General features: G+C 41.1%; 2 protein-coding genes across 4 annotated transcripts; both read right to left on the bottom strand.

Annotated features, from left to right (window-relative positions):
* Positions 1 to 66: 66 nt before the first annotated feature.
* TCTN2 (tectonic family member 2) lies at positions 67 to 9,205 on the bottom strand. The gene is made up of 18 exons (XM_030958863.1): positions 9,070 to 9,205; positions 8,218 to 8,331; positions 7,860 to 7,933; positions 7,531 to 7,726; positions 7,226 to 7,326; positions 6,793 to 6,989; positions 6,429 to 6,552; positions 5,801 to 5,936; positions 5,115 to 5,180; positions 4,593 to 4,721; positions 4,253 to 4,330; positions 3,865 to 3,945; positions 3,444 to 3,555; positions 2,965 to 3,068; positions 2,430 to 2,580; positions 1,653 to 1,778; positions 1,476 to 1,564; positions 67 to 1,289 (listed from the first exon to the last, which is right to left on the bottom strand). The coding sequence occupies exons 1-18, from the start codon at positions 9,161 to 9,163 to the stop codon at positions 1,183 to 1,185; spliced, it is 2,079 nt and encodes a 692-aa protein (XP_030814723.1). The 5' UTR covers positions 9,164 to 9,205; the 3' UTR covers positions 67 to 1,182.
* Positions 9,206 to 9,760: 555 nt separating this feature from the next.
* GTF2H3 (general transcription factor IIH subunit 3) lies at positions 9,761 to 14,641 on the bottom strand. 3 transcript variants are annotated; one of them, XM_030958921.1, is made up of 13 exons: positions 14,563 to 14,641; positions 14,312 to 14,391; positions 13,912 to 14,021; positions 13,208 to 13,371; positions 12,885 to 12,947; positions 12,621 to 12,650; positions 12,144 to 12,172; positions 11,985 to 12,059; positions 11,744 to 11,797; positions 11,450 to 11,518; positions 11,192 to 11,327; positions 11,073 to 11,109; positions 9,761 to 10,986 (listed from the first exon to the last, which is right to left on the bottom strand). In XM_030958921.1, exons 1-13 carry the CDS (start codon positions 14,633 to 14,635, stop codon positions 10,917 to 10,919), a joined length of 990 nt encoding a protein of 329 aa, XP_030814781.1. In that variant the 5' UTR covers positions 14,636 to 14,641; the 3' UTR covers positions 9,761 to 10,916. The 3 variants fall into 3 exon arrangements, with proteins under 3 accessions (XP_030814781.1, XP_030814782.1, XP_030814783.1); XM_030958922.1 differs by having other exon boundaries at positions 13,912 to 14,018; XM_030958923.1 differs by lacking the exon at positions 14,312 to 14,391 and having other exon boundaries at positions 13,912 to 14,018; positions 14,563 to 14,609.

Below are 14,641 nucleotides of genomic sequence, written 5' to 3'. Positions count from 1 at the left end.
GCGGCCATGGCGGGGCGGAGCGGGCCCGGCTGCCGCTTCCGGGGCGGGGAACGGCCCCAACCGGCGGCGGCGCGGGCCGGGCTCGGGCACCGCCGGCGGAGCTACCGGGAACGGCAACGGGCGCGCGGGTCGCCGCTGAGAGGCTGCTGTGTGAGACGGGAAATGCGGGACTGAGAGAACATCACGGAATCACAGAAAATGCTGAGCCGGAAGGGACGAGAAGCATCATCGAGCCCAAGTCCTGCAGAGCAGCATTCCCCCAGAGCCGCACCGTGTGGGCTTGGAATGGATCTTAATTAATATCAACCAGTCCCAGCCCTTCGTGCCGTGGCAAGTGCACCTCGCACCAAACCAGGCTGCTCCACTTTGAACGCTGCCAGGCTTGGGGCATCCACAGCCTCACTGGGCAACTTATTCCAGTGTCTCACTACCCCAACAGTAAAAATGTCTTCCCAATATCTAACCTCAATTTTCCTTCCTTCAATTTGTACCCATTACTCCTTGTCCTGTTCCATAGTTCTTGATTAAGAGTCTCTTTCTGGAGCCCTGTAGGCTCCTTCAGATACTGGAAGGTTGCTATGAGGTCTGCACACAACCTTTTCTCCAGGCTGAACATCCCCAACTATAGCCTGTCTTCATAGCAGAACTGCTCCAGTCCTCAACTTTGTGGCCCATCCAAACCACAAGAAAATCCCAAATGTTATGTTTCATCCACTAAGGACAATGAGTAAATGTTTTCTGTGCCCTGCACACATACACAGCAGGTTGCCAATGCAAAGCATTAACCGGAAAAGAGAGTTTCAGATCAAAACATGAAAACAGCTGAAAGGCTATGACTTCTCAGAAGTGTGACAAGTCTGCCCACTGCTCCAAAAATAGGTGGGCACAAGGGGTTTACTGTGATGAGTTTTAGGAGAAGAGAACCAGCTTGAGAGGACAATGGTCCATCCATGGGGACAATCCCAAACCCACTGCAGCCTCTGGGCTGGACTTGCCACCTTCTTGAAGTCAACTCTGCACTTTGCTACTCCAAACACAGAGTCTAGAGCTTAAAAATAATTTATTACTTTGTTTTAAGTAACAGCCATTTTCTGTATGCTGTAGAAGTACTGATTTTATGTATCTTTAAAGGTTTATATAGATTGTCTACAAAATCCAAGAGTTTTTCTCCATAATTTTTACCTATCTGTTCCATAATTTAGAAAACCAAGGGTTGCTCATAATTGCTGCAAGTAAAACAAGAAATGCCAGAAACAGGCCTTTAGCAAGACACTGGGAATATGGTTCTCCTGAAAAAAAAACCAAAAAAAAATGTAAGGATGTGAAAGCTAAATTTTAGTTTATACAACAACCCAAAGATACAGATAAAAGTGTATGCAAAAGCATTCTTTCAGACAACTCCCCACATCTAATTATGTTTCAAAGAAATACAGCCTTCCATGTTTTGTGGCATCCCACATTGTTTATCATTTTACCTGTGTAAAAGCGTGTCAGTGGATAAAGGAGTTGTGGCCAGCACACCTCATTTTGATTGCAGTCAAACTCTGCATAAATCTTCTGATACCTGGAAAAAAGGAACTTTTTGGTCAATGCAATTCATGTTACATCTGCTGAACATAATGGGAGGTTATCAATGTTTGTACCAAAACTACCTGGTCACTGGAGGGGGTGGCTGAGCTGGGACTTCAATGAACTGAACAGAAGCTGTGATGGGAAGGAAGCTGAGGGTGTTTCTGCAGCCAAGCCCACACTGGAACTGCCATAAGACTGTTGAGTAACTGTAACAAAAAGCATAACTATTTCCAGCTTGAAGGCTGGAAATGAAAGTTTAGACCCTAAACAAAGCAGGAAAGGACAAAACACACAGTATTTATGAGGAGGTTGATAATCCCTGGATTTTCCACATCGTACATGGGGAGAACTTGCACAGTCTGGAAATGAAGTAAAACAGAACAGAATCCCACTTATTTGATAGGGATTGACTTGGTGGAGGGGGGGGGAAGTGTTTGCAGAGTGAAAATTCCCTGTTTCAGGAAAGAATAAAGCATTTAGCTCAGCTCCTAAGAGCTCTGCAATGGGGTAAGCCAGAACATAAGACAATCTTGTTGCTTCCACCACATGACTCCTGATGGGACGCCCTGTGTATGCCTGCTGCTGGCAGCATCATGCCTTTTATTTAATATTTCAGTGAAGTATAAGGATTATCTGCTTTTAATCATTAATTTTTTTCTTTAATTTTCATTTCAGAGGGAGAAAGGCTAACCTGGTTGTGATCAAAGGAATCTGGGTTGCAAAGTGAAAGGTGTGTAAAAAGCCAGCGACAAAACCCACCCTTTTTGTCTGTAAAATTAATCCAGGATGTGTTAGGTAAGCAAGGCTCAAAATGAAGTATTTATTTGTCAGGTAGCCAGAGACACAACTCACTTTACCTGATCTGCACAGCAAGAATTTCCTGCAGGGGAATCCCTTGCACTGCTCCCACTTTAGCAAAGATGATGCGAATATTCAGGTTTGCAGGAATATCTGGACAAATGCCTTTTAAGCCTCCAGTGCTCACATTAGAACTAAAGGGATCAAGACCTATGAAGGAGAACAGAGGGATTTAAATGTAAATATTATGGAAAACATTATATATTCCATAATTAGATTATTCTCATAGCCCAGTGAAATGCTGGTAACAGTCACACAGGAACATATTAAAAATGTTTCTGTAAAAAACACCTAAAGGAGTAATTTATCAATGGATAAATACCAAGTCATATGTGCACAGGCTGGCAGTAAAATATGCAGTATCCACAGAAATACTGAATTATGTTCCTGTGTGTACACATAGATGGATGGATGGATGCAGACACATATCACTAGCTTTAGGGACTTGAAATTACAATTTGGATTTATTTTGACATGCTTTATTTACTGTATGGGCATATTTAGACTACAAAGAACAACACAAGCCTCACTTACGTATAATTTCCACCCAGTCATTTAGATCACTGTAACTGGAATTGTCCCTCTTTCCAATGTGAGTGGCTTGTACTAATGCATTCAATTTCTCAGTCACGTTTCCTCTGCAAAGAAAGAATGTAACATCACACAGAATGTAAATCTGTACTGTTTTACCACTCTGGGTTGCAATATTACTGTATCCTAAGGTCAGTTTCATCTGAAAGATGTTATCACACAACAAAAATAAACTTGAACTATTGAAGGGAAGAAATGGAAAATTATTGCAGCCAACACAATCCTCATTTGAGTAAAGAGTGAAAGCATTATTATGATTTTCCATTGAAAACAGAAGTGAGACTATTAACCACAGAAAGCTGAAACACACCCATGAATAATTAAAAAGAATGTACCAGTGCTGATGGGAGGCACTTGTAGACAGTCACATAACAATCAAGAGGGATAAAGGAGGGATAAACAATTCAGCTTGTGTAGCTCACCTTAAAAAGCTGCAATCTTCATTAATATCAACTTCCAGAATGCACCCAGAGTATGAGTCTACTCCAAACAGAACTGGTCTGTCAGTTGCTGATGCACATAAACCTCTGCCAGCTGTGAAATTAAACATTTCACTTGAGCTTTCCTATTATCCACCTTTGGATCTCCAGCTTTCAATTTTGTGCAAAACATCAAACATTAGAATGCAAACTCAGCGTGGTAGAGTTCAAAAACAGATACAAATCACTCAATTTTCCAAGAAAGCATTAAAGGTTTTCTCACTGACCTTTATGTTTGGGAAAGAAAAACAAAATCTGGTAGAGATCTTTAACTAAAATATGTTTTAAAAAATCCAAAAACCAAATAAAGCTCCAAAATTTCAGCATTAACTACAATTGAAGTTGCAACCTCACAAGCCAATACCTGGCTGCCAAATGTTCAGGCTTCCAAGAGGATCAGAAGCATTCAGATTTGCAGCTTTCACTGGTTTTCCAACTTGATACCCTAAAAACAGAAGGGTAAATTATCAACACTGCAGAAGAATCTATAAGCATTAGCATTGTTTTAAATGTCATCAATCTTGAAGTAAATGACAAGACATTTCCATTGCAGTGGGAATGGCCTCACTTTAAATAATCAATATCTATGCAACAAAAGCTTAAGAACCATTCACTGCTATTGGCAGTGCAGTAAGGAAGGTGAAGGCTGGCAACATAAAGAAGTACAAAAGAAATATAAGATGTAATCAGTGATAAGAATCTGTACAGTACAATTTTTTTTACTTTTAATAGGCAAAATGAAGTATTAATACCTGGATTCTCAAACAGTTCCTCTCCATGAGTACTGTTTAAACTTAGAAATTCGACTGTGAATCTTTGTGTCAGGATTTCTGGTGAAAGAAAAAGGTATAGCTTTTAAATAAGTTAATTAGCAAAATGTATGTTCTATGTAGGGCACAAACTTCTGTTTTTCATTAGTGACAGAAGATTCAAATCAACACAAATTAATGGAAAACAGCCCCATAATTTTCTTTATAGAGTCCGAGGGAAATTATTTTTAAGAAGAATTAGTAAATAAGATATTCTATCACAGAATTTCCATACAGAAGATAAAGAAATAAATCAAAAATCATAAAAGAAATGTCATGATACCTCCATCACATAAGCTTCCACGGAAGACAGTGACATTTACTTGCTCAATATTCATGTCTTTCCAAATGAATTTATAATGTTCTGCAAAAGTTACATTTTGACACAGAACCTCAGCAGCAAGAAGGTTTTCTGGCAGAAGGAAAAAAGAGAAAAGGTCATCATGAAAAGCACTCTAATTAGTTCTGCTACTGCAGTTGAGAAAGAACACATTAAAACCTTGGCAAAATTCTGGAAATTACAACACTCATCTTTTTGAGAATTTATTTTACTGTTTCAATGTGCAGTGGTGCAATCCCCCATGTATGCAAGGTAAGGAACCTGATTTCCAGACCAGCTGTGATGGACTGGAGTAAATTAAATACTTCCTCCTTTGCAGGAAGCCAGTTTACTTTTTCAGTCTTAGATAACATACAAAATTCTTCCTAAGAATTGCAGCAGGTAGACATTTTAGACATCAAAATAATCTATTTCATATACCATCCAGGTTAAGTAAGAAACATTCATTAAATGGAAGAGACCTACCACTTTCGGTGATGAATTTGCCCCTGTCAGTGATGGCTCTGTAGACAACATTTTGTTGGATGAAGTCTGAGAACAAAAAACAAACAAAGGCTTCTGTTTTCACATCCAAGGTGCAGTCCTTGTTGTTATGAAAACTGAGCAGGAAATTATTTAGAAAAATAATTTTGGTAAAGACGCAGACTGTTTATGTATTTTGAAAGCAGAGCTAATTAACTGTGGGTCTCAGAGAGGTAATATAGACTAACAAAATTAGACAATTATGGAGCATAAAATAAAATATATTCATGCTGGTAATATTATCTCAAACTCCAAAATGACTCTCCATAAGTACAGGCTCTTGTAATGCAGAGAGTAACCACTTCTCACTCACTCTAAAATGCTGATGCTGCACCCTCCTGACAGAAAAAGGGCTCTGCAACAGTCTGAAAATGAGTCACCAGGAACAAGTAAATGGGACACAAAGGCCCATCCTGCTATTTCTTACCTCCTAAATCTTGGGAAACAGTGGGACACTTGCTAAAAGGTCATGAGAACCAGGAACAGAACATCCCCAAATGCTGAACTATGGCCACCACATAACACAGATGTTACATTTAGCCACTGTGCCAACAGCCCTGGGGTTTGTTCTGTTCCAGCAGCTCTGAGAAACAATGAAACACATTCCTGCTTGGGTTTCTGCAGCATACCTGCAGTGCCACTGTTTATCCTCACATCGTGGGGCAGGCCTTCCTTGTAAGACTCCAAATTGGTCGGGCACTTGACATCAAAGTTGTGGAGATAGGCCACAGGAGCATTCCCAACACACTGTCCAGCCATGGATTGCTGCAGGGCGTTCACAGAAATGAGGATTTTCTACCCCTTTGCTTTCCATTTGAAGATTACTTGTTAGTAAAATGCCCCACATGTGCATTACAGCCACACATAACACTTTGACAAGCAAGCTATCTGCTGTCATAAAAACACCTCAGCCTCTGGCAAAAGAGAGGTGAACATTTTAAAAGCACAGCTTTAAAAGTAGTTTCAATGTACACCATGACTTCATTTGTGAAAGTAATTATAACCAACAAGTGTCTCCAAAATGCATTACATTTTGCAGGGATGGGCAAAGGGATGAGGAAAGATAATGTTTACTTTTAATAATGACTTTGTGATTTTGTTTTGGGTTTTTTGTTTGTTTGGTTGAAGGTTTTTTGTGACAGATACACTCCACCACTTCCCAACATGGAGTTGCTGAAATTGGATGCAAAGTCATAAGGAGAGGAATGCAGGGAGCTCCAAACAAACCAAGAGGAATCAAAAGCTCATAAGGATTACCTGGGGAACAGTAAAATACTCATCTTCTTCTGTTATAACTGGATCTCCTTCTCTGTAACCAGTGAAAGGTTTCCCAGGAGAAGTTTGTAGAGGGATCTTAAATGAAGGAACTTTGGGTGTAGAACTGCAAACAAGTTTAAAAATTAAACTCTTTACCTCACACAAATAATTACAGGTTTGCTTTCATGTCCCCTGTTCTTATATACTACCAATGACATTTCTCCACTTACATTTACAGTTTACACCCTAAAACCCCAATTTCAAAGTAACTTTCATTATATAAAGACATATAAAGGTTATATTTTTGGTTGCATAATGAGTGTGATGAAAGTGTAATGAGAAAATAAATTTTCTTAAGACTTACATAGAGCCATGATAAAAATAGCCAAGGAAAGGTGTGTTGTCAAGAGAAGACTGTACACAAAGGAAGGGAAACCACTCAGGGGTATATTCCATTGACTGGGAAGAGCAGAGCTGATCATAAGGTGGGTTTACATCCCCACCAAACACTCCAGGGAAACATGATCCACTGAATAACTGCTGCAAGTCTGGTGTACACTCCTGAAAGGGAAAAGAATGGGCACTCTTTAGCAAGGTAATTGCAATACTTATGGCAATATAAAGCCAAACTTACAGGTAAATCAAGCAACTCTGTAGAGAGAACATATTTACTTTCAGAAATACTGGAATATCCAAACACCCCTCTGGCCCATCTAGTCTGGAGCATTCAGGACCTCTCTCCCCCCTTGGACAAGAGAGTCTAGAAACTCTGAAAAAGTTTAACAAGAAATAAGTACCAGATCACAGCAACAACGAACATCACAAGCTCCAGCTGTTAAGTTACAAGGACAAGAGCCCAAGGGCTTAAATGCCTGGTTTGGGATGATAGTTGCATTTTCTGTAACAGAAGTAGGAGAGAAAATCAGATTAAGTGGACTGAAATCCAAATAAAAAGACCACGCACACTGCAGTTTATCCTCTGTAGAAATCCTTTTTAAAATTCCATTGATTGCTCAGTATCTCTTATTGCTGCCCAAATCCCCTTTTTCCCATATAGAGAGGAAAAGAACAGCCAAAATGCCGTTTCTTCTTTAGCACTTACCTGACACATTTCCTGCAAAGGAAGAGTTGGCAAATATTTCAGCTTGAATCAGGAGCTGTGCCAGCATCACTGAGCCACGGCAGGCTAAAACCTGGAGCGTTTCCACCCTGCACAGAGGTGAGGGGCAGCACTCGGTGGCATTGGGCAAACACAGCTCCAGAGTTCTGCTGAGGCTTACAGTCACCTTGGAAGTGTCCTGGAAAAACACAAAATAAAGTCTGACAGCTCTGATAGCTTGTATGAAATTGCTCTTGTCTGTACCATTCATCAGCTTCTAAGAGAGAAGCTGCAATGAAGTGGAATAAGAGAAGAGTCAGTATTTTACATACCACACCAGGAGTTACATCCAAATTCCAATCTCCAGCTCTTTTACTTCCACTGCAATTTGCAAGTTGCAATTTTCCTATAACAAAAAAAAAAATTTAAAGGTAATTTAGAAAGGACTGGGAAATTAAAAGTACATTTAAACACCTCTTGTGCCTTCAGGTACACCCTCAGGCCCAGCTCACACAGAAACAACTGAGAACTAAGGGGTTAATCACAGGAATGTCTGAAATTCCTGTTTCTGTAACTATTAAGACACTAAATGACATGCATTACCATTTCTCTAGTAATTTTTGTGTCAAAGAATATTAACAATTGAAACATATTTATTTACATGGGGAAAGGGGGTTGAAGTGTTCTTACCTGTCTCTGCATCTCTAGGACTTAAAATTATAGAAAAATTAACTCCTGAAGAATTGCCAAGAAAAAATGAATTGACTCTGGGCCCTGACATATGAATAAACGAAGGCTGAAAGACTAAAAAAAAAAAAAAGAGAAAGAAATAAGTTGACTGAAAGAGGTAACATCTGTAAGACATAGATTTTGTGCTTGGGCTATATTCTTACACTCTTAGACTTTAAATTGTTACAAATAGAAGAAAAATATCATGTCATGCCTAGTACAGGGGTGTATTTCCATTCTTGCCAAGTGCTGGAGGAGTGGGTGTAGCTTTCTATGCCACAAGTTTACACGTGTGAGGATGCCCAGTAAACAGGCAGTAAAATAACATTTCAGCACTTACAGCCCACGCAGATACTGCGCAGCTCAGGCAACATCATATTTAGTATTTCTTGCTGACTTCAGCTAACACTTTTTAATTTCTTGGGGCCACGAATTGTGCCAGGGATGTCCTGCGATCCAGGAGCTGCGGGCTCCTGCGTTCTGCATGTGGATGCAGTGCCAAGTTTAGGGTTCGGAGTTGGGAGTTTCACCGGATTTTTCTTTCTAGACTTTGCCAATGCTGAGAAGTTCGACATAAACTGCTCTACCCGCCCCATCTGTGCTGAGCAGAGGCAGAAGTTCCCCGGCGGGCACGTTCGGGTTTGGAAGGGGCACCCAAGACCGCGCTTCTGAGGGGAACCCTCAGTTCCTGCGCCGCCTCCCCTCACGCCCTCCCGGGCAGATCCGCCGCGGACCGACCGCCATCCCCACACCCCGCCCGTCCCTCGCCCCCAGAGGCCGCCATTCTCTGCGGCCGCTCACGCCCTGACCCACCGGTGTCCCCGGCCAGCTGCCCGGTGCAGGGAGCCGCCCGCAGCAGCAACAGCAACAGCAGCAGCAGCAGAGCCCCGAAGCCCGCAGCCCCCATAGCGCTACGGCGGCCGCCCGACCGCCATCTTGCAGCGCCAGCGCGGCGCCATGGCAACGCGGAGGGCGGGAATGCGGCCGCCTCACGGGAAAGGCGGGAACGGGGCCGCCTCACGGGAAAGGCGGGAACGGGGCCGCCTCACGGGGACGCGGGACGGGGAGCGATGGTGGCAGCGGGGCAGCTCCAAACCCTGGGCCGGTCACAGAGCTAACAACGCAAACAAACAAGCTCTAAGTGTGTGAGAAGAAAAAAAAATTAATTAAAGTTTAGGGCTCTCAGACCCGGGGCATGATTTGGGAAGAGGGAGGTTGTATTGATTATGAACACGAAAGAATGTAGAATTTATGGACCACTAAGACATCTTCCCATTTAAGGAAGAAACTAATAAAACCGGCTCAGTAATTGTGCTGAAATCAGTTCCAAGCAGGTAAAAGGTAATTCTGGTAGGTGAGGCATTAGAGTACTAATTAAGAAGAGAAGCATGTAACTTGTAGCAAATACACATGAATCCCTTTGTTTGCTAGTATGACTCAAACAACAAAACTCCGGGAAAGTCATGTATCTCACCCTTAAATATCAAAGAAATATCTGACCACATTTGAAAAAGAGACAGTCTTTATTACAAAAGTTTTATACAATGTAAATTATAAATACAGCCTTCGCACAAAATGGCTTTTGTCAATGAAAAAAAGCTTGCCTTGTTACATTGGCGAGCCCAGAAAAAACCGACACTGCAGCTGTTACAGTGACAAAACCTGATGTGAATATCAAGACCTGACAAATTCCTGTATACACATTGGGAAGGAAAAAATAACTCGTTTTCTATGTGGAAAAAAAATCCTCTCTATTCCCTTCAGGAGAAAGATTAAACTACCAAATTATATAGTTCTCTTTAGAAGGAGATACTGTTTGTTTCTTTAAATGAAAGCCACATTCAGAAGTACACAGCAAACTTTCCTGCCATAAAAGACACCAATCCAAAAGTCTTTGTTCTTGTCACGTGTCAGATGGAAACCCACATACTAAAAATAAGAAGTGTGCCTGTTATCAGATTACATTTCTTGTTTTCCAGTTTAAAAATAAAACCTTGAAGACTAACCAACTAGTCTGCATTTACTGATGCTTGTTTAAACAAAGCCTTTTCATTCACAAATGAAGAGATATCAAATTGAGAAAGAAATATCACAAGGACAGTACAGTCACAGGAATATGAATACATGTGAGTGCACATGCAGGGCAATTAGCACCTTTTTTTCTTTTTTTTTCCAAGTGGCTCGCAAACCATCTTGAAAATGATGGCTCATATTGCCAGTAAGAAGCTGAAGTCCCTGAACAACACAGTGCTGTGATTCTGATCCTACACACTAGAAATGGTCATTCTTAACTTGACACCAACATACAGAAAGAATCGAAGCTTTCTTGACTTTGAAAATAACTCAGAGGTGTGAAACTTTGCAGCGGACAGAAGACCTCAAATTCACAGGCTGTGTCTTTTTACCAGGATGCCACTTCTGGTTCCTCTTACAGTAAAGAATTAGTATTTAAAATAGCAGAGATTACATGGTAATACAGTGATTTGTTACTTAACAGGCTGCATAGAAAACATACATCTTAAATATTTATCCCCTAAGAAACAAGTAATAGCACTGCATACAGTTCTCTTTCATTTCCAATAAAAAGTGCCATCAGTTTCTCAAGTAGGTTCCATTTCACGGAATTCTGGAGGAGGTAATGATGTATTTACATAATGTTGCTATGCAGCTACCTTTAATTTCTTCTTCTTCGCTTTCATGACAGGTGGCAATGATATTTTGAAAGCAGTCCTGGAAAAAAATATGGAAAAGCAACTGTCAGATACACTGAACATATTCCCACACCCACCCTTGAAATATAAAGAACAAACACTTACTCGCAGGTACTGCAGATAGGACTGAAGTTGCAGAATACTGAAAAATCAAAGAATTGGCTTTCACTAAAACAGGTCATTGGAATGTAAGAAATCAGACTGTTAAATATTTATAAACTTACTTGACAAGCACACGGAGCAGACGTAGCCAATTTCAATGAGGTTGCGATGACAGAAGCAGGCAGCTCTGTAGTCAACGTGAACAGGAGGTGGAAGGACGAGCTGGGATCTCTGCTCTTGATCAGGGAGAAAAACCCACTGCAGGGACAGAGAGAAGTATTTTGTGAATTGGGTTGGTATTCCTGTATTATCTCGTCAGTGAAGTGAATATTTCTTATCTGACACACTAAAAACACGGAAGTGTTTTTTAAGTGACTTACCAACAAATACTGCAGAAGGGATGGCATGTGGGGCACTTTCAAATATATGCCACCCGTGATATCACAGGCCTGCAAAGCAGAGACCATGATCAGATTGTTGTTTGATGACATTAACAGGGCATTCAGAATATCCATGTACTGCACAAGGCCTGCATGACAGAACTGTCAGATCCACTGAACATATTTCCACACCCACTCTTGATTAAAGGAAAGAGCTGAAGAACGTGTTGAACTGTCTAATATCAAGTATTTATGAGTTAATATAAATGGCAAATAAGAACAGCAAGTCTGTACCTGTTGTAGAAGACCTGAATCAGAGTCCAAGACACAGGCATCAATCAAAATACTCTGCAAGAGATGACATGCATAAAAAACAAATTTAGCCAAAACCCACACAGCCCTGTCAGTGTTACTGTCATGACTTGTTTCCATGATAAATGCACTATAAATTATGTAATCATAAGAGAAATTAACATTTGTGTTATATTTACACAGAAATAAAGGATAATATAAATGGAAAAAGGGCCAGCTTCACCTGTTTCTGTGCTGCGAAGATCACATTCATGAAATTCATGTATTGCAATGCGCTGTCTTCTGCAGCTTTTATGACCTAAATACAAACTCAAACTTGTTAGCCTACATATATCACTGGATTTCAAGACTAAAAGAAAACTGTGACAGCAAAAGTTCTTACCAGAATCCTTGATTTAATTTCTTGATTGGCTAAGTATTAAAAAGAAAGAGAAATGCATCAGCACCTTGTTTAATCAGCACTCCTTTAATTCTGTAGCATACGACACTTCAGAATATAATGGATGTTAGAGCTAACAGGTCACATAAAATATCTATATGAAACTATTTCCACTCCCAGTGACAATTATCTATGGACTAATTCCTCTCAACCTCCAGTTATTCCACAGAAATTCCAGTTACAGTTTATGTCCACACAACAGAGAATCTCCCTAAGGTCGTGGACCATTGATCAAGTCCCTTAACATTTTTAATGTAGGCAACTTCAAATGATCAAAATAAACCTCTACCTGTTGGTGCAAATTTTGGAAATGGGGGTGTGTCCAAACATGTATATTTATTTGTATGTGCATGTGTATTTATACCTGTTATTCAGGTTAAAATATTTACTCAGTGTTGAAAACAGGAAAAGAGGTGTTACCTTTTAGGTCTTTGCCCATCTTGTTGATGTCTACATTGGCTGCAATTAAGGAATCTACATTCCCTTCTTGGAAATAACTCCATGATCCACACCACACATTCACCACCTTGGCCAATGCACATTTTGATAAGCACAAGCCACAGCTATCAGGCAAACGTTTCAGTTTTAGTATTATAACAAAACAAGAATAGTGAAAGTTAGTATTATAAGAAACAGTGTTAAGAACACATAAAGGCTTTGAAGATTCTGTAATCAAAAGGATACAACAAAGTGCTTTAGCAAGTGATCCTGCTAACAGGGTTTCTGTTTGCTGGCCCTTCATGTCAGCTGCAACACAAGAAAAAGTGCAAAAGCTACTTTTATATATAAAAACAGCTACTGAACCTAACAATACAGAATACTACACATTTTTATCTTTGGCAAATAATACCAATACAGAGGCCTGAAGTGTCAAACATAAAAAACTCATCTACTTTAAGCATATTAAAATTCATATGCTGAAAATAGAGGACATTTCTGCAACTCCTTGACAGTCCAAGTGTGTTTTCCAGTTCTGCATATTAAGCCTAGAATTTTCTTCTCCTTACTCTTTGTCATGAGGTCTTTAATCTCTTCTGCAATTGCATCATTTATTGCTGTTAATAATTCATATTTTCCATCCTTGCTGCCAGAGCAGTTAGATTCCATGGAAGGGCCTCCCTCTCCGAAGGGATCTGCAGCAGCCCAACGCTTCCCAGGGTACAGGAAACGGCTGAAACAGAGGGAAAACAAAGAATTCATGTAAGAAAAAATGCTATGAATGAATCAGCTGCAGATAACAATATTCTGAAGTTTAATTTAAAATCCTTTTAATACTTTAGGCATTAATGAAGCTGTGTAAGGTAGGTGACCTTAAACTGGAGTAAAACCCACATTCAGCTCCCTCCTTTTGAGACATCTCTTAAGAGATCTGGCAAAGATCTTTGGCTGCACTTGGGGGTAGATCCTGAGATTCACAAACATATGGCGGTAAAAACAGGGAACTTTGCCATTTGCATTGTACCACTCCACACATACCTACCATTCTCTCTCTGTGTATTTTTAAGTCTATTTAAACCTCCCTTCTGTCTTCTAAGTCTTTTTGTTGCTTTGTAATTCATTAAGATTCTTTCCTACTTAGTTTCAGCTCATTTCTTTTTTAAGACAACGATACATTACACACTTTTAACTTGGTTTCTTGCCATCAAACAAGAAAATCAGGAGACAGATACAGGAAACTGGAAACCTTCGCACTGCTCAGAAGCAGCTCTACCTTTCCTGAGTGTGACTTGCTATTACAGCGAGTTTGTTGGTGCGATTCATGAGCAGGTGGGAGTTCCCCAGCACCATCACTGCATCGATGCATTTCGACAGGGTGAACTGCTGGAAAAAAGAACAGAGCAGATGATGCACAATAACATTTACAGAGAAGCAATTCAGAAGTAATCTCTGAAATTACTGCAGTTTAAAAACCTAAATTGAAAGACGCAGAAAGAGCTTTTGCTGTTAAAAAAGCTCTAATGAATACAGAACGCTGTACAGTTATTTCAAAAGGTATTAAAATACCCATTATACCTGCTTTAGCAGATAACGTTAGCACCGTTCAGAAGCCAAAGAAAATGATAGTTTCCCCCAGAAATGGCCATCAGTGTGCCAGGGCCCAAAGGCCGTACCTCAGCCTCTCCCAGGGCCCTCTTCCCCCACCAGATGGGGTTGGTGTCGAGGACGATGATCAGCAGGCTCAGCTCATCATCTGCAAAGGGAGCGCACAGCGGCGTCACTGCGGGCCCGGAGCAGAGCGGTGAAGCCCCGGGGCCCCGCTCTCGGCCTCTGCTTCCCCACGAGCAGCCCGAGCCCCGCCGCGGAACCCCCAAACCCGCCGGAGCGCGCCCAGACCCCGCCGGGCCGCCCCGGCCGCGCTCACCCGCGCTCATCGCTCCGGCCGGGCAGCAGCGGCTGCGGCGCCCGCGGATGACGCCCGGGCCGGCGCTCCGCATCCGGGC

This window comes from Camarhynchus parvulus, chromosome 15 (genome assembly GCF_901933205.1).
Source record: "Camarhynchus parvulus chromosome 15, STF_HiC, whole genome shotgun sequence".
Classification (NCBI taxonomy): domain Eukaryota; kingdom Metazoa; phylum Chordata; class Aves; order Passeriformes; family Thraupidae; genus Camarhynchus; species Camarhynchus parvulus.
The sequence above is the reverse complement of the archived record's forward strand: the minus strand, read 5'-3'. Positions and strand labels throughout refer to the sequence as shown.